The 22,977-nt window shown below is 40.3% G+C and overlaps 1 protein-coding gene across 5 annotated transcripts in view; it reads left to right on the plus strand.

The window, feature by feature from the left end:
• The window catches only part of TENM1 (teneurin transmembrane protein 1), a 776,824-nt gene that overhangs the window by 747,784 nt on the left and 6,063 nt on the right, over positions 1-22,977 (plus strand). For all 5 annotated transcript variants that reach the window (XM_077186191.1, XM_077186192.1, XM_077186190.1 and 2 more), the window contains 7 exons: positions 904-1,414; positions 6,507-6,679; positions 8,927-9,162; positions 15,130-15,426; positions 19,542-19,929; positions 20,630-21,850; positions 22,345-22,487. In XM_077186191.1, coding sequence (XP_077042306.1) covers positions 904-1,414; positions 6,507-6,679; positions 8,927-9,162; positions 15,130-15,426; positions 19,542-19,929; positions 20,630-21,850; positions 22,345-22,487 — 2,969 coding nt within the window. The remainder of the gene's footprint in view (positions 1-903; positions 1,415-6,506; positions 6,680-8,926; positions 9,163-15,129; positions 15,427-19,541; positions 19,930-20,629; positions 21,851-22,344; positions 22,488-22,977) is intronic.

The raw sequence follows: 22,977 nt of genomic DNA on the forward strand, positions 1-22,977 counted from the left end.
CAGTGGCTGCAGGAGATCAGTGAGGAACAGAATCCTGGACCATATTCCTATTGAGGAAAACTAGTCTCAGTGCTGAAAAATGAAAAAAACTGTGGCAAATATAATGATTGTGCCAGCCTGGTTTGGTGAAAGGCAGGGTCAGCTTGGCAGAAAGATCCACTGATTTTTCCATTTCCAAGGAAGCATAGGGTGTGCTCAAACACTCCAGCAATTTCTTGACTCAGTCAGGAGAAGTAGAGAAATACACACAGTAATGTGGTTTTCCCTAAGAGTGAGGTTTTAATATGCTTTCTTGCTATTTACAGGAAATCCTGCTCATGTAAACTCATTTTGATAGACACATACAGACCATGATAATGTAAAAATCCTTTTGAAACTTTAAATGACACAAATCAAGTAAATTGTCAAGAGATATTGAAAGGGATTGTTTCTCAAGGCACTTTTTGGCTACTGTTCTGATTTTGTTTTCCTGCAGTGTTGAGTCTTTAATAAGTATAAACTAATCTTTCTTTCAGTGTCATTTTAGCTGAATTACTGGGTTTTATTTTCTTTTTGTTTACAACACAATTCTACTTTAACAACATGCCAACAGACAGTAAGTAGGGAATGAAACTTCAGGTATCACAGTCTTTTCTTTCACAATTCTGCATTAAAGCTTTCCTGAACAGCAGGATTTGGGACTCAGCAAAAATGCTGTGAATTAGATAATTTATATTCCTGTTTGTCTTCACTGAGACTAATTTAGAATTGCACCAACCTTAGATAATAGGGATTTAATTAGTTGGAAGAGGATATTGTTTTATTGACCTGTAAATGATACTGCAGAGAAGCAGCGTGTCAGGCTTAAGAAGATCAGCTTAACAAGGGCATTAGAGATCGCTAAAATTCCCGTTTCTCCTCCAGGTGATGGCGGATACGCCAAAGATGCAAGGCTGAAAGCACCTTCCTCCCTCGCGGTGTCTCCCGACGACACGCTGTACGTGGCGGACCTGGGCAACGTGCGCATCCGCGCCGTGAGCCGCAACAGGGCTCACCTCAGCGACTCCAGCCTGTACGAGATCGCCTCGCCCGCCGACCAGGAGCTCTACCAGTTCACCATCAACGGCACCCACCTGCACACGCTCAACCTCATCACCAGGGACTACATCTACAACTTCTCCTACAGCGGCGACGGGGACGTGGCCACCATCACCAGCAGCAACGGGAACTCGGTGCACATCCGCAGGGACACCAGCGGGCTGCCCCTCTGGGTGGTGGTGCCAGGGGGCCAGGTCTACTGGCTCACCATCAGCAGCAATGGGGTTCTGAAAAGGGTCTATGCCCAAGGATACAACCTGGCCCTGATGACATATCCTGGAAACACGGGGCTTTTAGCAACCAAGAGCGATGAGAACGGATGGACAACTGTCTATGAGTGAGTCCACGACATTAAATGCCTGGTGCAAGGAGTCCTCTTTTATGAGGACTGAAACTTATATATGAGCACTAAAACTTTCTTAGACAGTTCTAGCCATTTAAAAAGACACCCTGCTACTAACACTGTGTGAGACAGGACAAGCAGTGCTGTTGCACAAGCTTTTAAAATGAAGCACTGCTGTTTCTTAGGTGCCTAAACCTGTCATATGTAAAATCTCTGTGCACAGTGCCTGTTAAGTGCAGCAGAAATTGCCTGAAATTACACTTTATTTGCACTTTCTTGTTATGAATCTGTTTCTCTAAATGAAAAGATGAGATTTTTTTTTTTTTGGTAGCTTAAGTGGTACAGGCAAGTTGTGATATGAATCAGGAATTTGCAAAATTCCCGAAGAAGGCAAAAAGGGGAAAATTAGCATACTCATCAGGGAACAGGGTGTTGCAAAGGAAATTGAGAATATCAGTGGAAAGAATATCCAAAGACAAGAGTGAGCTTGTCTCTACCAGCAGGGGAGGAAGATATTTAATAAAAGCAAAAGGATATATAATAGCAAAAGGCTGTTTATAAGGGGAGTGGGGAAGGCTTCATAAACAAGACCATTGACAGAACTTCTAAAAAGCAAGACAAGATAATTAAAGATGGAGTCAGGACATCTCAGTCTGGTCCCAGAAAAAGAACAACCCAAGAAAAAGCTCATTTTTGATTTACAAAGAGGTGCCTTGTATCAGGATTTCTCATTATTTGTAATTAATTGTCCTAATCCCTGTTTGAGGATGGAACAAATGCTGGATGGAAATCCTGTCCCTAGTTCTGAGTCCTTAAGGAGGATAATAGTACCTATTTTCTGTAGAGCATAGGAGTTTATGGACAAAAACTAAAACGAAACCCATCTAGGTGAGATTGGAACAAAAAAACACATTGATAAGAAGTGAGTTACTGCCTGAGTCACCTGGAGAGGTAGTTGAGTCCCTGTCATTACAGGTTTTTAGAATTATAATTTCTTCAAATGAAAGTAGGATAAAAGCGGTGAAAATGCTGCCTAGTGTGTGTGGGTTTTTATTCAACAGGATGTTTCTTCATCCTGTTCTCTGTTATTCTGCCAAAGACTAAATTAATAGGGTGGGCATAAGTATAAGCCATTCGAGAGGGCCTTTTTTACAGTAGCTGGGAAACAAAAGCATACAGGATCTTCCTGGTTCAGTTACCATTATCAAACATCTGTTGATTGAAATTTCTACTCTCTTGCAACAACACAAACTCACTGATACCTGGTGCTGTTTAAATACTGATCAGAGTCACCTTTTATAAACAGAACTGACTGTAAATGTATGTATGCTTCTTTTTAATAATTTCAGTGCTGAGAGTTGGCCATTTATATCCTCACTTGATGATGATGTCAGTCCAGACCACGGACCAATGACACTTTCAAAGAGCCTTTACAGTTAACTCCATGTCTATTAAAATGCTGAACAGCAGGCCTTGTAGCAGGGCCTTGATTGTTAGAGCTTAGGAGAGCGGATTATTTTTAGTCATGTGCCTTTCAGTCCTGGCATTCTTACTCTGTCCCACTGACCCTGAGCATAAACCATTTCACACTATTGCTCTTGCTATACTGTTGCTTGGTCCTCTTTTCAAAGTAGGGCTCAAGTGCTGAAAGATCTTTTAAAGGACTTTACCTGCTTGCAACTGCCTCCTGCAGTGTGTAGGATAGATTTATTCATTAAGAAGTACCTGTACCTTGGGAGGATTTATATGATGTATATGATTAATACAAAGAAATTTTGCTAAATTAAACAGTTTTACATACTTTCCCAGCTTTAACTACAGGCTGGGTAACACTGTCCTCACCAATGCTTCAAGTTGTCCAGGCTTTGCATGGCCACACACTCCTGCCAGCCTACATCAGTCAGGGAAAATTAACAGAATTACAGCTTTAGCATTGCAAAAACAGCAACAAAATTAAATAATATCAGTTAAATAAAATCATGTCATTAATATTTATATTCAATCCAATGTATTATGTCATTTTCATAATACATTACAAATTCCTCAATGGCTGAAATGCAGAATGTCACTTGATCTGCTCCAGTCAGAGAGACAGTGGACTGTAATTACCTCTGTGCTGAATAGTTGTGCTTTCAGGAGATGCTGCTCACCTGCTACCATGAATAGGTCATGGACTATGATGGCCTTAGTTATCTTTTACCCAGATACTGTTTTCCAGGGAGGTCACATTCTGTACTGACAGCCAATTTCAGTTCGAAAATTAGAATTTTTGAAGGGTTTATATGAATTGCTTGTGAGCACTATGAGAATGTAGCATTGGAACTAAGAGCAACTTCGAAATTGTTTGAAATCATCTTTGGTGCTTAAGCTAGATTTGCATTCCCATCCAAAAGTTCAACCCGTGGCACTGTCAAGCTGAAATAGGGAGGAGTCAGTTTAACAACACATATCACACATAGTTGGGAATATGAGCAAAGATAATGACCTGTTCAGAACATCTACTTTTATGTCAGATTCACTCGCAGAGAGAAATTATTAAGAGGTAGAAAACCACCTACAAAAGTACTTGTCATCCATCTACTCTAATCTGATGGAATTGAAGTGCTGAAAGAGCTCTTGCATACAATTATAGCTAATGTACAATTTTAAGTCATCTAGATTTCTTTTAATATTGTGTCATTAAAGCTGTAAAAGGGGAGGAGAAGCAGTAGTCCTCTATTAAATCAAGGACAAGAAAACACCTGCAAGAAACAACTCTCTCTGAAAAAATTAATTAGACTGCTTTCCCTTTGAAATGATATAACTCTTAACTGTGCTACACATAGAAATGCAAATGGATTGTGAAGCAATATCCCCATGTGTGCATTTCAAATACTAGTGAGCACTTCCTCATGTGAGTACTGAAATCAATGCAATTATTTGCATGATTAAATGGTCACTGACATGATTAACAGTGGCATAACTGAGCCCCAAATTAACATTAAGAAATATGTCATGATTCCACCCCTATTAGTATGGGTAGGACATTGCAGGAGCTGAGTCCCAGCGTGCTGCTATTCATCATGTGGAAGGTGACAGAACCTGTCCTCAGAGGGCTGAGTTTCTTGGAGCAATCTGGAAGGAAAAAAAACCCTTTAGATGATCATGGTGTGGAATCAATACTGAGACACTCTTCTGTGTGTCCTCCTGAAGTCAGTGGGACCATCTACAGGAGTGAGAGGCCTCTGGCATGTGCTGGGTCTCATTACAAACCAGCACCTTTCTGGCCAGCCAGCCAGGACCAGTTTATCCCATTTTCAGCTACACAGGGAGTTCTGCATTTCAGCAGCTGCACTATCAGCAGCCAAACTGGATCCTTAGTGAAGATGGATCCCGTGTCTTGAGCACAAGTACATACAATAAACCAGCTGTATTTGCACCTTAAAAATGCAGTTAGGGGGGATTTTCTGTGGTACAGTAGCAAATCCAAATAGTCTACCAAGCTGTCACACCTGTTTGATCAAGCAGTAAATGAAATATAACTGCCTAATGTTCATGGAGTTTTCTAATGATGAAAAGTAGTGATCTGAGTCAATTTTAGTCACTGCCTGTGGCACCCAGTCAACTTGCACAGAACCAGCATAAGGGGAGAATGTAAATAAGTCACACAATATATATAAGGGCAGTGAGAGGTGAAAAGGAGAGAGATTATTTTTAATTTAACATTTGATTAATTTTAACTTATTTGTTAAAAAACTACAAGATGGTCACTAGTTCATTCTCTGGTGTTCATTCTCTAGTGTTTGTTTGGAAAAGAATAGCAGCTCTATTTTTCTTTTTTTGTATTGGAGGGAAGACAAAAAAATCCTGTTATTTTTTCACCAATACTTTTTGTGACATATAGATTTTGTCTGACTAATTAGGGGCAAATAAAGATCCTAGAGAAATTATGCCAATACCTGAAAGGAAAGAACAAAGCCAGATCATCTGCTGATGTGAATGGAAAGAGCTTCATTGGCAACAGTGCAGTTCTGCCAGCTGATGTACTGGTTTGGTCTGTGAGAGGAGACAACTAATAAAACATGAAAACTTAATTATGCTTTCATACCTGCACAATAAGTTTCTATTTTATGAAGATGAGTTGGTTTTGCTCATGCAAATACTCTGCAATATCAGTGAGTTGTCCTAGGTGAATAAAAACATGTCAGCATCAATAAGATTTTTAAGATGTGAGGCATTATTATGAAGCAATATGAAGCACCAAGCAATGCTTTGTGCTGGTTTCCGTGTGAACCATCAGAAAGAAGAAATATGTTGATAGAACTGAAATGACCTGTTAGAAATGCTGCTCCAGAGCTCTGGAATTAATTATTGACTTTTTGGTAACATGGCCTGATTCACAATCAAGTACCTTGAGCTGCAAGAATTTCTTTAGCCCTGATGAAGTTTAGGTGAACTGAAATGTAGTGCTCTAGATTCTAGGTGAGAAGCTCCTGCTGATTTAAGTAGACCCATGGGAAACAAAACACAAGAGCAAAATCCATGTAGGCAACTTATTTCCTGCAGATTTCAATCTAATTTTATCACTGTTGTTACGCTTTAGGTCCCCTTTTTGCATTCACCACTCATATTATGTGCTTCACACATCTGTGACAAAAGGCAGCTTTTAAGTGTTGCAGAGGTAAGAACTGGTTTTATTTAATTTTATGGTATGGAAATGCTGTTTTAGGGTGAGTTGGATGCCTGACCACCGAGTGACCTCCAGTGGCCTCATTCCTGCATCACAGCCCACTGGGGGAAGCCCAGCCATGAGCAGCACAGAAACCTCTGGCAGGGGCTGAGTGATGTAGGTAGCATCTCATAGTATTGACAGTTATCTGATCCAGATAACTGTATCTGATCCAGAACCACTGAAAAAGCCTCCAGGCAGGAATTCAGACTAGGTACTGAGTGCATTTTGAGTGACTAAATGGACCAATTCTTACCTTTTTACTTACTGCACAGCATTGACAATACTTCCTACTTCTTTCACTATTTTTTCTGCTTTTAGGAGTATCTGCACAACAGCAGGGGTGTATTTTGATGGCTCTTTAACATCATTTTGCAGGTATGACTCTGATGGCCACCTGACCAATGCAACCTTCCCAACAGGGGAAGTCAGCAGCTTCCACAGCGATGTTGAAAAACTGACACGAGTGGAACTTGATACTTCAAACAGGGAGAATGTGATCACAGCCACAAACTTCTCAGCTACCTCTACAATATATACTTTAAAACAAGGTAATAAAAGCATTTCTGTTGTTTCTCCCCTAAACACTAGACATTAGTGCTTTCTTAATGCAGCCAGAAAAAAAAAAACACATTAGAATTAGTTCATTTGTTTCTTCCTTGTTTCAGCACCAACAGCTACAATTGTGCTGGGTTACCAGTTAGAAACAAGCCACAAGTGAATTCTTTTTATCCCAGAAGAATTCCATGGATAAAACCTAATTATTGAAATCTCTGATGTCTTCAGGCTTTACATGCTACTTTTTGCTGCAGTATTTGGAGGACTTCAACTAACCTGCAATACACGGAGCTTTGTTATTCTAAGAAATACATCCCAGAAGAGTGGCAGGTTCCATTGACATTTTAGCACTGAAATGCCTTCTGTGGCCATTACTGTGCATTCTCTCTGGTAGTTCTGTGACCTGGTGACAGCACTTGTAGGAAAGGGGAGAATGTGGCCCATCTCTGCTAGTGGCTACCTCAGGGATTAGATTTTGACTTTATCCCTGTAGAAACCACAGTATTTCCCTGGTAATATCATATATCTCAAAAAACCCCTGCTTTCTGCCTAATAGAAGTGTGCCAGTGTCCTCCTGCAGATTTTGCAGATTTATCACCAGAGTTCTGGGTTTACATAGTTTAATCGATCTGGGGTCTTTTGTCCTTGTTGGGTTTTTTTGTTGTCAATGGATTGCTCAGGCTTTGAGAGAGCAGGTGCTGGGAAATTGCTCTCTGATGTCTTTCCAGGTCTGCTATAAAAAAGCTTTGTAATTGAGCTCATCACAGAACTTTTCTTTCTCTCAAGTTTTGATCTATAAGAAAAAACTAGGAAGAACTCATCTCAAAAGATACCCATGCATTCCTCTTTACTATTGTGTGGTAGAGACAGCGCTGCATAAATAGAAATAATTATATAGTTCTGTCACCTGCTAGGCTTTGTCCAAGTGACTCCATCTGCTCTCTGCACCGTCTGCTGCCTGATCTGTCTGTCCTTAAATCTGAAACTCTTCAAAGTTGTTCAATTATCAAAGTCTGTCTCAGGAAAGTGCTTGCACACAACAGGCAGTGCCAGAAATTAACAACTATAGTTATTATTGTATGTGTCTCATAAATTCATATAATTTACATGTTTACATATCTCTGAAAAACTAGCACAAAGCACCCTGTGAACAGCCAGTCAGATGTGATATCCTTACATCCAATTATCTTTACTTTCTGGCATACCCTACTATTTTCCTTGTACTCACATCTCAAGAGCTGGACCAGTTACTTCCATGTGGACTGGCTTAAAAAAAAGGATGCTTTGGATACTCCCTAGCTGGAGTGAGTTCAGTAAGGGTGAGACATTTGTTTTGTATGTTAGCACTAAACTCAGGCTCATGTTGGAGTTCCCCCTGGCAGCTGAGCTGCAGGGACCTCCATATCCCAGGTGAGCAGATGCCAGTGTGGCACAGCTCTGCCTGCAGAGGAGGAATTGCACTGCCCAGGCAAGGGAAAGGAGCTCCAGTGTCTGTTGCCTTCATTTACTCTCAGTGGAGACCTGCTCTGGACCTTCCACACACTTCTGGTAGTTTTGGGGAGGAGAGGGAGGCTGTGTTGGGTCACCTCAGCTCCCTTAACAGCCCTCTGTGGCACAGTCCTGAGCCCCTGGAGCTGCTCACTGTGCCACCACTGCTGATCCATTGATTTTTCTGGCCACAGTCACTTCCCAGTTGTTGTGTTGCACCAAGCTTCAGCCTTGTGGCTGATCATCCTTGTGCCTCAGCCCTGGGTCCTGCTGCTAGTGGGGGAGAGGATGAGCCTTTTGTACAGTGACACAGGGAAAAGGGACAGAATGGGAGACTGGCTGTCATCCTAGACATTTGGAAACCAGCTTTCTTGTTTGACCTCAGACACTCTTGCAGTTGTTCAAGCTGTACATTTTCCTGTTGTTTTCTGCAACATGCTAAGATCACCACAATATCTGTGGTCAGTACTCAGCTTATGGTTTTATATACTTTTAAGCTGAAAGCAAAAATCCTTTATTCCTGCTGCAGGAAACCTTCACAATGGAAATGATCAGGCCAAATGTAATAAAAAGCTCTTCAGACTTGGGAAGGCCTGGAGGTTACAGCTTGCAAAACTCACACTGAGGTTGGGGCTCAGCTGTCTGTAACCTCCATGGGTTACAAACTGAGCCCTGCTGTGCCTAAAATTTGGTTTATAAATCTGGAGATCTGCACTTCTCTCTGTTCCCTGATTTTTGTTGTTTTTTGACAGATAACACACAGAACATCTACCGGATCAGCCCAGATGGGTCCCTGAGAGTCACCTTTGCCAGCGGCATGGAAATCACTCTGAACACAGAACCTCACATTCTAGCAGGGGTTGTCAGCCCCACGCTGGGGAAGTGCAATATCTCCCTCCCTGGAGAGCATAACTCAAATCTCATTGAATGGAGGCAAAGGAGGGAGCAGACCAAAGGCAATATCTCTACATTTGAGAGAAGGCTAAGGGTAAGGCTTCCTCTTGTGTAAGTGCAGTGTTGCCTTTGAAAGCCATCGAAGTAAAATCATGTTGAAATGTTAGACTTCATAAGAATGAAAATTTTGTATCAGTGGTGGGCCCCAGCCATGAATTTCAAAACCAAACTCCTCCAACAGTCTCAGGGATGTTTGATCTCTGTTTGATTTTGATTGTAAGATTTGACCTCAAGACATAATTAGTTCTTTTCTTCCCATTATTTTTCAACTAAGAACTTAATTATGGCTTTGGAAGAAGCTGTGAGCAGAGGACAGTGCATAGTTACTCTGGCACAGCAGCAAAGTTGGAGCCACATTCTGCATCTCTCAGATCTATCAACCCTTTTTCTTCTGGGGGAGCTGAGGGGTGGCAGCTGCTGCCCAGGGCAGAGCCTCTTGCAGGACATGTTTTTTGTGTCTTTCCTTGGACTCAGAGTGATGTAGAGCCTCCCTGTGTATCCAGACAGGCTGTGTATTAATTCTGCCCTCTGCCACATGCTCTCAAACCCCCAACTCCCTCTGCATGGGTTACACCACAGCTCTAAGAAAGACTTGCTTTAACATTGCATCGTTGGTTTATTTTTACCTGTGAGTACAATGACAGATGGTCAACATTTAGCATTTAATTACATAACACCATGGCTCAAAGAGATTGCTACTTTGCTAAACAGGTTTTTTATTAAATCAGTTCTGGTTTTCACATGAATACCACTTAAAATGCCTGTACCAATAGTACAACTGGGAATTTTTGCCTTAAAAATACTGTGTTATTGACTACAACCTTTCTGGATAGGAATTATGTCTGAAGGTACACCTGTTAGCTTTGAAAATACAGAGATGGTTATTAAAATCCCTGGATTGTCAAAACCACCAACATCAAAACCACCTTATTTTGATTATGAGATACTATAGATTTTTTTTAAAGTGTACCATCTGTTTGCTTTTGAACTGCTCAATCAAAAATGCAAAACTTGGAAGATCTGGCCAGACTGGGCACTGTATGTAAAACACCTGTTTGAAAGGGCATTGTTCAGATTTGACAGTCACAGTTACTTTTTAGGATTTTGCAAGCAGGCAAAAGCTTCTTTTAGTTCTTCTTGCCCACTTCCTGCTTCCTTCCTCTCCAAATTAGTGTGAGGCCTCATAGCCCTGTCTGGGGAGGCAGCTGAACTTAGCACTGTGACAAACATGTTAAGATGGCAGGATCCAAGCTGTGGCTTCCTTGGCTCATGCTGCCTGTTCAGTTGGAGGCTTTCTGTGTAACTTTGTGCTTAAATAACAGCATGGCACATTTTTCTACAAGAATCTTATGTAAAAAATGGTAAACAGAAAGGATGTAATCAGTCATCTATTCTGCTTACATTGCCAGGGACTGGTTGTTCATCACAATTCTGTTTAATACAACTACTTCATCTTGCAGAGTTTCTCCATTATGCAGTTATGCAGTTTGTGTTTTCTATTGTTGAAATTGACTGCAGTTTCTTTTGCATTTTCACTTGTTTCTATGTGATCTTTAACACTGCCTGGCAAAAAAACAAACAAAAAAAGGAAATTCACAAATTGCTCAGGATTAAATGCATTCTGGCTGGAGGCATAAGATGTTCATTGAAATATTGCAACACTGAAGGCATCCAGAGGTCAACTGATTGACCTGCCTTTGGAATAGGCTGTTGGTGGACAGAACCACTCATGTATTCCTCCTCCTTCCCCTTCACTTCCATCCGGAGAGAGGATGGAAGGCGAAAGACAAGCATAAGAATAATTTTAGTATGCTGATGTCTTTTACTCTTTGTCCTTCTAAAGTATGCACTAGCAACACAGCTCTTGAACATTGCATTCTTATTTCTGTAAGCTGTGTCTTTTTATACCTACCCAAGATCAAGAGGACTGAGGAATTGTCCCTGCCTGCTCAGAAGGACAAGCCAGCTGCCTTTATTGCAGTCCTGGCTGTACTGAGCTCTAGGATTGTTGTTCTGAGAGCTCTCAGGGAACCTGGTGGGACAGCACAGGTTCCTCTAACAGGAGGGTTTTTGAGTGGAAAGGAGGAGAAATGTTAGAATTACAGAATCATTTATATTTGAAAAGACCTCTAAGATCATCAAGTCCAATTGTATTCTGCACAAAGGAGACACCATGTAAATAGGCACAAGAGAAAGGGACACAGGGACTCCTGAGCCTGGTAAGACCATGAAGAAGGACTTTGGAGAATAGCAGAAATATCTGGATCCTGGAGTTCATCTGTAGCACTGAGATGCCTGCATGGTATGCTGGTGGAATGGAGAGTCAGTGGAGATGGAAGGAGCTGGAACAGTAGAGCAAAGGAATCTACCCAGAGACAGCTCTCTTTTCTTGGTGATTATAGGAAATGCAGCACAGCAGGAACAAAAGTACCATCCTATAGTGTGTTTGAAACAGTAGACCAAATAATGAAATGGATTTAGGGCTTGCTGTGGACAGATCCTTGAGTACTGCTGGGAAAAAAAATAGTAGCATTGAAAGTCATTATGCTGGATGAGATTCTGGACAGACATTCTGAAAACTTTTTATATTTTTAAAATAAAGTATTTAAACACTTAATATGCTATGCCTGGCACAATAGGAAGTGTTTTAGAAAGCTTGTAATGTAGGGCAGAAAGAGCTATGCTGAACTTTGAAAATACATGTAAAGAAAAGCTCTGGGGACTGGAGCAGTTCTCAATGGAAATGAACAGACTTGCAGGAGCCCTCAGTTAAAGAAAGAAAAACAGCACAATGGAAGAGTTTTCTAAGAGAGAAAAAAATAGCATAGAAATGAGGTATAAAGATGTTACTTAGAAATCAGTCCTGATACCATCAGTGAAACAAATGGCTTTGACTGCTAAAAGGTATAAATTAGAAGGCAGGTAGCTGGAGATGAGATAAAGGATGACCTACTTGAAGAGAAGAAAGAGAATAAAGCTTTTCCTTATCTGCCTGGTCCTAACTTTTTTAATTCTACTGGCAATTAGCAACCATCTTGAAAGCATGTGACTCTATTAGTGTTATTTCCAGTTTTGGAAAGAGGCCACTGTTAGCATGTTTTGAATAATTCTGGAAATATTGGGTTTTAAAAGATTGGATTTCTGCATGGTGTGAATACCCTGCTCTGGAGATAGGACAGAAGTAAGTTAACTGAAATGCTGGAACAGTCATCTAACTTTATCTCAGGATCTAAATCAATGTGGGAAACAGAAATTAACCACAAGTTTCCTTTAAGTGAAGAACTGCTTGCCCCAGCACTTCCTGAACATATATAAAATAGTCTGTGGGCATGTATGCATTTTATATTAATAATAAATCTATGTACAATCAGGCATTTTAACATCAATCTTAATCTAGCAAGACTTCGTTTTTATCAATTGAACTGCTATTTTAATTGACTTCTAAAAATGAAGCAAAGACTGCTGTTAAATCTGATGAGCATGATGCATAGTAATACACTGATTAGAATGCAGCTCTGCTCCCTCCTGACTTTTGCATAACTTGAGGAACGTGGCATTGGATGCAGTCCAGGTTTTATAACTGAATGTCTACAAAATTGAAAATTGAATGCTTGGCCAGTCTTAATTTTTTCCTCTTTTTTTTAATTTTTTTTAATAACAACAACAAAAGTAACTCACTGGCCTCAGTTCAAAAGTCCTGCAGACTCAGGCTTTGACAGCCATGTTCATTATTGCACTTAGCAAATGATCTCCCTTAATTTACCAGTCTTACAGCAAATTCTAAAGATGGGACTAAGTCCTCTGCCAGGGTGTATGAGTTTGCATTGGCTGAAACCAAAACACAGACAAAGAAAGAATGCAATTATCTCATCTGACTTACATACCAGGCAGGGTGGAAATTAAATCAAAAGAAGTGCACATTTATGTGATATTTACACTGCAAAATTTCTAGGTAAAAACTAATGGAAGTAGAGTCAACAAATGTTTTAAAAATATAGAATAAATATATCTTTTTATGTACTTCTAACATTACTGAAGTCAGCTGAATTTTCTCCCTATTTTCATTAGCTGGTATTCCAACCTGACATTGCTTTCTGAAACCAGTTTTCCCTGGCTCATAGCAGAGCACAAGTTCCAGCCACTCTCAGGGGGCTCCTTGCTATGGTTTATGTATCTTGGAGGAGTCATCTTATGAAGCCACTGGGATTTGAAATCAGCTTGTCAATAGCAACATTGAGATGAGTCCTCCTACCCATTTATGATCCTGTCTTGCTTTGAGAAGGGTGTTAAACTTCACTTTAATAGAAGAAAGTAAACAAATGAGACATAAAATGTGCAATATGAGGGAAGTATTTTAACCTTATTTTAACTCTGTGAGTTTTCAATTACTGCTGCTTTCCACTTCACTGCTAATTCTGCCTCTGTTTGGTTTTCATTCTTATTTTTTGTATAGTCTCTGAAATTCAGATTGCAAGCAATTTGTTTTCAAGGCTCTTCTTTCTCCTAACTGCATTCTACAATGATAGTAATAGCAATAAGAACATTAAACTTGTACATGGAACATAAATGAATAAGACACAGGGTATGCCTCCTGCTTGCTTTTCAGTTATTTTTCCACCAAGAAAAATAAAAATTTCAGAAATTTTAAGAAGTTTGCTAAAAAATATATTATATTATATTAAACTTAAACCATCAGTCTGTATACAAGCAAATGTAGTTGAACTGAGCATCACATTTTACTTGGGCTCCTTAACTATCATTAGAGCATAAATTGTAATAGTTACAGCAGTCTACAGGGGTATATAGGTATTTTACAGCTATTGTAAATGAACACTATCAAAGTTAGACATGTGTGTATATAAAACTCCAGAAATGGTAGTTGAAGAAAGAACACCTGCTTCTTCTAGATTCTCAGATTATTTTGTATCTAAAAACAGCAAGAGGAACAAAAAAGAAATGTTCATTCTAATCACATCTTGAATTCTTTACCAGGGTTTATTAACCCTTTACTCTGTGCCTGTGCCTCCAGGTCTCAGAGAGGAGCAAGCACTGAGCCCCTCTCTGTGCTGACACCTGCACTGGCATTGTCTGTGCTGTCAGGAAGTTATTCATGGGAACAGAGGGATCAGATAAAATGTGGTAGATTAATGCAACAAGCACATTGAGCATTGATCTGAAAAAGACATGTCAATGAACAATATTTTATGGTTCCTTAAATTATTTATCAGATTTAAATGGTGTTTAATAGAGACTTCCCAGTGACTGAATGATCTAAAGATGCCATCCTGTAAAGATGATGATAGCACTGGATAAATGTATTCTGTCTTCATGAGTTTGACTCAGTTCTGAACTTGATTTCAAATTGAGCCCTGGGCTGTGTTCCACCTGTCAGACACAGCAAGTTGCTGGTCCCAGATGTGGTGAGAGCAGCAACAAGGAGCATGGCCAGTGCCAGGCATGGCTACTGCTGGATCTCAGGAGTCTGGGAGTGAGGTGGCTTTGTGAGGAGGCATGAGGACACTGGTGAGCAGGGTCAGCTCTGCCCTTTGCAGCACCAGGATGTGACCTGGGCTGGGAGGGCTGTCCCAGAGCACCAGCTGACCTGGCAGTGTTAACTGTGCTCAAGAGAGGATGTGAGATAGCAGATCTTTCTTACTGTGTGGATTTAATTACACATCTTTGGCTGGAATCAAGAATTTGATCCACAGCTGAGAAGAAGGAAGAAAAATTCAGGAAAAGGCGAGAGCAGAGGTGAGGGTTTATCACATGGAAACATCTTGTAATGCCAAATATAATAACATCTTGTAATGCCAAATACAATAACACTGAGTGCAAGGAACAATTTTTCTGTTTCTCATCTGAATCTTTTCTCTTTTCTTGTCTTCAGTAAGGCCCAACTCACAAAGTTAAAGCATCGCTCGCTTTGATTAGGCCTGACCTGTCTGTGTTGGCTGTGCTTAGGATGCATTGTGTTCTTACTGTACTGTACCTCTGTGTTTAGACCCACAACAGAAACCTGCTCTCCATTGACTTTGACCACGTGACCAGAACAGGGAAGATTTATGATGACCATCGGAAATTCACTCTTCGAATCATGTACGACCAGACAGGACGCCCCATTTTATGGTCCCCCATCAGCAAGTACAATGAGGTCAATATCACCTATTCCCACTCTGGATTGGTCACCTACATCCAAAGAGGAACCTGGACTGAGAAAATGGAGTATGATGCAAGTGGGAACATCGTCTCCAGAACATGGGCAGATGGTAAAATATGGAGTTACACATATCTAGAAAAGGTAAGTTAGTTTAAAAGTGGGGTTTGTGCCAAGGCAAAAAAAAAAAACCCAACCATTGGTTTATTATATTTATTTACTATATTGTATTTATTTATTATATTTATTTATTATATTATATTTTGAACTATGTTATAATGCTGCCTCTTGCAAGAGTATTTAAGGCTTTTAAAACAGAAAATGCATAGAAATACATAACTAGATAAAAATGGCTCTGGATATGCTCAGACCTATATATCACCTGCTCAAACCTGACACAGTTTAGTTCTGAAGAAAGTTCTGAAGAAACTGCTGAAAATCATGTTGCTACTCTGGATAAGTCAGAAAGATAACAGTCCTGAAAGATAATATTTTCTCCCCACAAACAGTTCTTTCAGGCCAAAATTAGGAACCCATGAGCACAAGCTTACCTATTCAAGGCTGTATTTTAAACAAGGGATTGATCCTGTGAGGAGAAAGCTTACTGCAGTATTTATGGGGGCCATTCTGGGGGGAAATACTGATATGAAATGAGTTATTGCCCTGCTTTTTTGGTGACTTGCATCTAAATTCCCTGAATATTTTAAGTTCCATGTATGTCTAGAGGCAGTGGTCACAAAATGTGGAGATAAATATTGTACAAACCAAGGAGGACCATCTTCATCTGTAGTAACATTTTGTTTGGTCTTGTCTTTCAAAACCAGAAAGCCAGTCTGTATTTTTAAAGCTTTCAGAACTCAGTGCAAACTCATATACAAAGTTTTTTAAATAGCAGCATCTTGGACTATCCAATACACCCAGAGTTAGCAGAACATTTTGTCTGAACCTGTAAACCACAGGAAAAGGCTATGGGAGGTGTGGGGGAGAAGAGGTAACACTGATAGGAGGAAATCCACACAGGAAATCCAATGACTTTGAAGTTACTTGTATATTAAAGAGTTCCAAATGTGTACTTTTAAGATAAACTGTGCTGTACTTATTTTGAATATATTTAAGATCCTCAGAAAACTTAAACCTAACCCAGTGAAAAAAAATTATCAAGACTGGAAAATGCATAGAAATGTGATTCCTCCTTGTCTGCATGCAATGTGGTTCTTGCATGTGTTAACAAGATTGGCAAACCCCAGGAGCTTCAGAAGTTTGTTTCAGATAAATTTGTCAGGGCTTTTTTTGTCTGTATGCTCTTTAGCAAATTACAAGTAAACAGGCATTTTCTACAGCTTTCAAATATTTGTGCAATGTGCCTTTTGGAGGAATCTCTTATTTTTTTCTTTGGACCTAATGGACTGTAATTTTGGAAAGATGTATGCTTCTTATCTTTCCAAACCACTTTGTTTGTTCTTAGTTTATGATGAGCTTATAAATAAAGTCATATAACTTAACACTGTTATTCTAGAATTCTACACAAAAGGCCAAATCCTGATCTTGTAGAAGCAGTGGCAAAAGCTTACTGGTTCAGGTAGTAGCTTGGGTAATGCTGTAACTTGTCATTAAAATAATGGAAAGTCATTCACATCATGGACAATAATCTCCAAGCTATTTAATGTACTTCCGTGACTGTTGTTTCTTGTGCCAAAGAAAGATTAATTCACTGTCAAAATTAGACATTGAAATATAACTTTGTGGCTCCATTAAAGTCAATAACTCATTGTGTTAATTATGTAATGATTGCTAAAGGTTTTCTGAAGCCTTGTAAGATCCAATAATTCCTTACATTAAAAAAAATCAATTATATAGGTCACTTCCAATTCATAGTTATTTAATTCTTCATTTTTATCACTAGATGAGTTAATTGTACACCTTCAAAAATCTCTGCCCCTTAGAAAATTAGCTAAAATAAATATGATTTTAAAAAGCACTATGACATTAGCATTGTAAATAATTCTTACTGATGAGATTCAGTTCCTCTTGTTTGGTCACTTTCCTCAATTAGTTAAAACTGCAATAAAATCTGAATACTCCAAACTCGCTTTCAAAATCTGGTAGACAAAACAGATGAGTGTCTGTGTGTGTCTGTTGGACAGAAATGACATCTAGTGGTGATGCTCAGCATTTGTCTATTCCCAGCAGAGCTCCCAGTAATTGGCCACTGGCTGTTTGTCTTGATAGGCCATACGGCATCAATCATTATGTGGTTGACCAGGCTCTGGTTGCTTTAATAAAATGACAGATTTTTGGATGTTTTATGAGCTACCCTCTGAAATCCTTTAAAACAATTAGAACCCAATTTGTGCAGTGTTGAAAAATCTATTGTAATGTTATTAGGATGAATTGGGAATTAATTTTTTTTTTCTCTTTATGGTATCCTCTAATAGGCTTGAGAGGATACTCAGTCTCCAGCCCTTGTACTGTCTATCTTTTTATTATCCTGGACAATAGTGAAAAAGCCAAAGCACTTTTACAAAGTGCTGTAAAAATGGTACACAGGGGCACTAAAGTTATATTGGGGATGTTTCTGATATTGTTATTCATACTCTGTCAATGGCAGACAGCTTAAAAACAGGCACGGGAGCAGTATATAGAGAGAGGCGTCACAGCAGGGCTAGGAGAGAGTTCAGCCAGTGGTTTACTGCAGACTGGAGACTCTTGACTGAAGGTGGAAACAAAATGAACACGGTGCATGTTGGAAATGGTTGGTGGAGCAGCAGTAAAGCGATCAGAAAAGGCTGGGTGTGAAGGTCTGCCGTCACCAGTTGGCAGAGAGGGAGCTGGAGTGCCATATGTTGGTGCTCTCTGGCTGCTGTACAGGTGACAGATGTCTTTTGCCAAGGGCAGGAAGAGACACATCTTGGGCAGGCAGGGGGCTGGGGGTGCAGAGAGGATGGCCAAGGCTGAGCCTGTCTCTGGCCCTTTGAATGGGCATTTGTTTTATTTGTCAGAGAAAAGTGGCTCAGGGCCAGTGTTACTTAATACACTGCAGGGCTGATCTTAAGGTGTTTCCTTCCCAGAGAAGATTTTTGAGCTTAGAGGGGAAAAGATCCTATTTTTCTGATTTCTTTCCCCACTACTCTATGACAAAGTAGTTGTGCTGTTCCCACTACTGGAAAGAAAGTCGTTTCTTTCCCCACCACTCTATGACAAAGTAGTTGTGCTGTTTCTTTTGTGTGATGTCTCAGTCCTGCAGAAGCCTGACAAATTTGCTTTTGTGCCTGGTAGGTTTGAGCTGTGGCTTAAGAGCTGGGCAGTGTTGGTGCTCCAGCACAGCTCAGACAAGGCAAGGAATGTGCAGTGCTCTGGTCCAGCCAAGCCACTTGCTAGAGCTGGGGGAAGGTGACAGAGCTCCCCATACATTTTCAATCTGTGTTTTCAATATCTTTGTTTCAACAGTGACTGTTCACCAGTCAGGGCCAGTGCTCTGTGACACTGTTGACTTTCCATGGTGGGTGAGAAGGCACGCAGAACCCAAACTTTAATTATCAATAGGAAAAGTCTGCTGTGCTTGCACATTCATCTGTCAGATAAGCAAACCAGATTTTATTAATCAGCCACAATTAACCAACACAGGGCAAATACCAATTACCTGTGCAGAAATTATATTCTCTGGAAACATTAAAAATAAGCAATAGAAGTAGTCACACCAAAGCATCTGCAGAGTATTTTTATCCATCTGTAGGCATGGAGATATTATGAACTCTGGGGCCATGTGTATTTAAAAGAAGATAGACAGAAAAAGGGCTAGGTCTGTGCTGGAGATAAGCAGAATGCCAATAAAAGCTAAACACATTGTACATGCACAAAATTTCCCCTTTCCTACTCCTCTAGACACATCTGCCGGTGCCGATGCCCTGCCTGTGTGTGAGGAAGAGGTTCCCTGTGTTTTTGCTTCCTGAGAGGATGCCCTAAATATTTCAAAGCAACATAGCAAGTCAGCATGAGGCTGAAATGCTACTGAGAGCCACATCTGCCTTCCAGTTTGGAGGCCCTTACCTCTAGACTTACTATGATTCTCCTCCTGTTTTGTACCACCTTGCTGGCCAGGTCTCCTGGAGCTGAAAGCTTCACTTGGAATTGTACAAACAGTAAGAGCAAACTACAAGAGTGAGTGGTTGTTTCAGCATTTCCATAGGCTCCAGGCTCTCCCTAGCTGGCTCCCCATGTGCCTGGTCCCCCCTGACCGTGCCGTTGCTGTTTGCTTGCAGTCGGTGATGCTCCTGCTGCACAGCCAGCGGCGTTACATCTTCGAGTACGACCAGTCGGAGTCGCTGCAGTCGGTGACAATGCCCAGCATGGTGCGCCACGCCCTGCAGACCATGCTGTCCGTGGGCTACTACCGCAACATCTACACCCCGCCCGACAGCGGCGCCGCCTTCGTCCAGGACCTGGCCCGGGACGGGCGGCTGCTGCAGACCTTGTACCCCGGCACGGGCCGCAGGGTCCTCTACAAGTACACCAAACAGTCCCGGCTCTCCGAGATCCTCTACGACACCACGCAAGTCACCTTCACCTACGAGGAGTCTTCTGGGGTTATTAAAACAATACATTTAATGCACGATGGGTTCATCTGTACCATCAGATACAGGCAAACAGGTTTGTCTAACTGTGACTGCTTTGCTAAAGTTTTTGTCTCTTCATTCCTCATTCGCAACACCCTGATCTCGCACTTACCTGGCATGAAATTCCATTATTTTTATGTCTACAAGTTCTTATATTTTATGTTTCACCAGAAAAATATGTGTGTATATCTGTGTCTGTGTCCATAGGTGAATATAGCTGTCCCACATGAAATACAGTTTTCTTTTTATTGCTTGGTATGGAATAGCTCTTAGGATGTTTTGTTGGTTTTATTCCTCTGTGTGGATATTTGCTAAATACTAAATCAAGTTGGTTTATTGTTTGTATTTTCAAGTTTCCCTGTTTACACTGTAATATAACATAAATTCAAAAGGACTGCTTACATGAGGAAGGAAATCACCATGTGAAATAAATTTAGTTTAGAATTATCTTGTAAGTAAATAGAAATCATAATTAGGAATAAAACAGCATTCATTTAAACAAATACTAATAAAATAGAAATAATTTGTAGAGCAAGCATTAATGAAGGTTTGTGAGAGAACAATCTAACATATTCTTAGTAAATGGTATTTTCTGAGACAGCTAAGGAGTAGTAAGGCTAAAGGGCATACCTGAGGTCATGTCCTGTCTGTCCTAGATCTGTAGGGTAGGTAAACCAGGGACATAATTCATTATTTTTCTTGTTTTTCCTCTTTCCCATATCTGTTTTGGACAGGTCCACTTATTGGTCGCCAAATCTTCAGGTTTAGTGAAGAAGGGCTTGTAAATGCCCGATTTGACTACAGCTATAACAACTTCCGTGTCACGAGCATGCAGGCCATGATCAACGAGACGCCCCTCCCCATAGATCTGTACCGTTACGTCGATGTTTCTGGCAGGACTGAACAATTTGGAAAATTCAGTGTCATTAATTACGATTTAAACCAAGTGATAACCACCACTGTGATGAAGCATACCAAAATCTTCAGTGCCAATGGTCAGGTGATAGAAGTACAGTATGAAATTCTCAAGTCTATTGCTTACTGGATGACCATCCAGTATGATAACATGGGTCGCATGGTGATCTGTGACATACGCGTGGGTGTAGATGCCAACATTACGAGGTATTTTTATGAATATGACGCTGATGGTCAGCTCCAGACTGTGTCTGTGAATGATAAAACCCAGTGGCGCTACAGCTACGACCTTAATGGCAACATCAACTTACTGAGCCACGGGAACAGCGCGCGCCTCACTCCTCTGAGATACGACCTGAGAGATCGCATTACCAGGCTTGGGGAAATTCAATATAAAATGGACGAAGACGGCTTTCTCAGGCAAAGAGGCAATGAGATCTTTGAGTACAACTCTAATGGTTTGCTGAACAAAGCGTATAACAAAGTGTCTGGCTGGACTGTGCAATACTGTTATGATGGTCTTGGAAGACGAGTTGCAAGCAAATCAAGCCTAGGACAACACTTACAGTTCTTTTATGCTGATCTCTCCAACCCAATAAGAGTTACTCACTTGTACAATCACACTAGCTCAGAAATAACATCCCTATATTATGATCTGCAAGGTCATCTCATTGCAATGGAATTAAGCAGTGGAGAAGAATATTATGTTGCTTGTGATAACACTGGGACACCTCTAGCTGTGTTTAGCAGTCGAGGCCAAGTCATAAAAGAAATTTTGTACACCCCTTATGGAGAGATCTACCAGGACACTAATCCAGATTTCGAGGTTATCATTGGTTTTCATGGAGGACTCTATGATCCTCTTACTAAATTAGTTCATCTGGGGCAGCGGGACTATGATGTCATTGCTGGTCGGTGGACAACACCAAATCACCGTATATGGAAGCACCTGAATGCTGTCCCACAACCATTTAATCTCTACTCGTTTGAAAATAATTACCCAGTTGGCAAAATCCAAGATGTTGCTAAGTATACAACAGGTAAAAGTACCCTGTCTCTCATGAAAATGTCTCTTAACAAAAATAAAACTTCCTCTTGAATTGTGGTATGTATTCAACATTCCGGAAATCTTTTGCATACAAAAAGTCTCTAATCTTAAATCTATTGAAGTAATTTATTTAATAGACTGCATCTTACTGAGCTTGATCTGTTTTCTCTAGCATTTATGGTAACCAAGAAAATAATTAATAGCTGCTTCTGTTGCTTTTCTCAGTGCTAAAATAAGGGGAAGAATGGAAGCAGCTTAATTTGAATTTTTTCTGTTACAAACAGATAGAAGGAACACTATTGATTTTAGTATAGCTATGCTTTGTAACCAAATAATTTCTTTGCTACAGTAAATGCTGTAGCTAGTGCAGGAAACATAAATTGATGTGAAATCATTATTTCTGCATAGCTGGAATTTCTGCAGACAGCCCTCACTTTTTCTAGGATTTATGGGCCTTTTTGCCAGCATCCTTTTCTTGTTTTGTAGACATTGGAAGTTGGCTAGAGCTGTTTGGTTTCCAGTTGCACAACGTGCTGCCTGGATTCCCAAAACCAGAGATAGAAGCTTTGGGGACAACATACGAACTTCTACAGCTTCAAACAAAAACCCAGGAGTGGGATCCTGGAAAGGTTAGCAAACATTCTCTTCAGCTGCTTTTAATACTAAATTAAGGAGTTTTAATAGAAAATATTGGATACCAAGAAAAAATGTGACTATATCTTTTAACGTATAAGGCAAAGCAAATTGTTTAAAAGTGCTAGAAACTTTAATGTTGTCGATTATGTACTGTCATCAGAGTGGAGGAGAGGTTCAAGGAGAAGCTTTTAGCAACACAGTAAAGAAAATCTGCAGCTATTTATAGAGAAAATATCCAAATTTGAGGCTCAGAATACACAAAAGGGTAAAAAGTATTTGTTGTGAATATTGAAAAAAACCACAGAAAATCTTATGGAATTAAAAAACCAGAACAGCAGATTTTCATCTTTGTTAGCAAAGATGCCACAAGCAGTGGAAAATCACTGAGGGTATAAACAGCTTTACAAGTCAGTAGCTCTGCATAATTATTGCAGGAAACAGAAATGCTGCTATGGATTTGTAAGGGGCCTGTAAATCTTAGCC

The sequence above is a fragment of the Agelaius phoeniceus genome, chromosome 14, assembly GCF_051311805.1.
Source record: "Agelaius phoeniceus isolate bAgePho1 chromosome 14, bAgePho1.hap1, whole genome shotgun sequence".
NCBI classification, from domain to species: Eukaryota; Metazoa; Chordata; class Aves; order Passeriformes; family Icteridae; genus Agelaius; species Agelaius phoeniceus.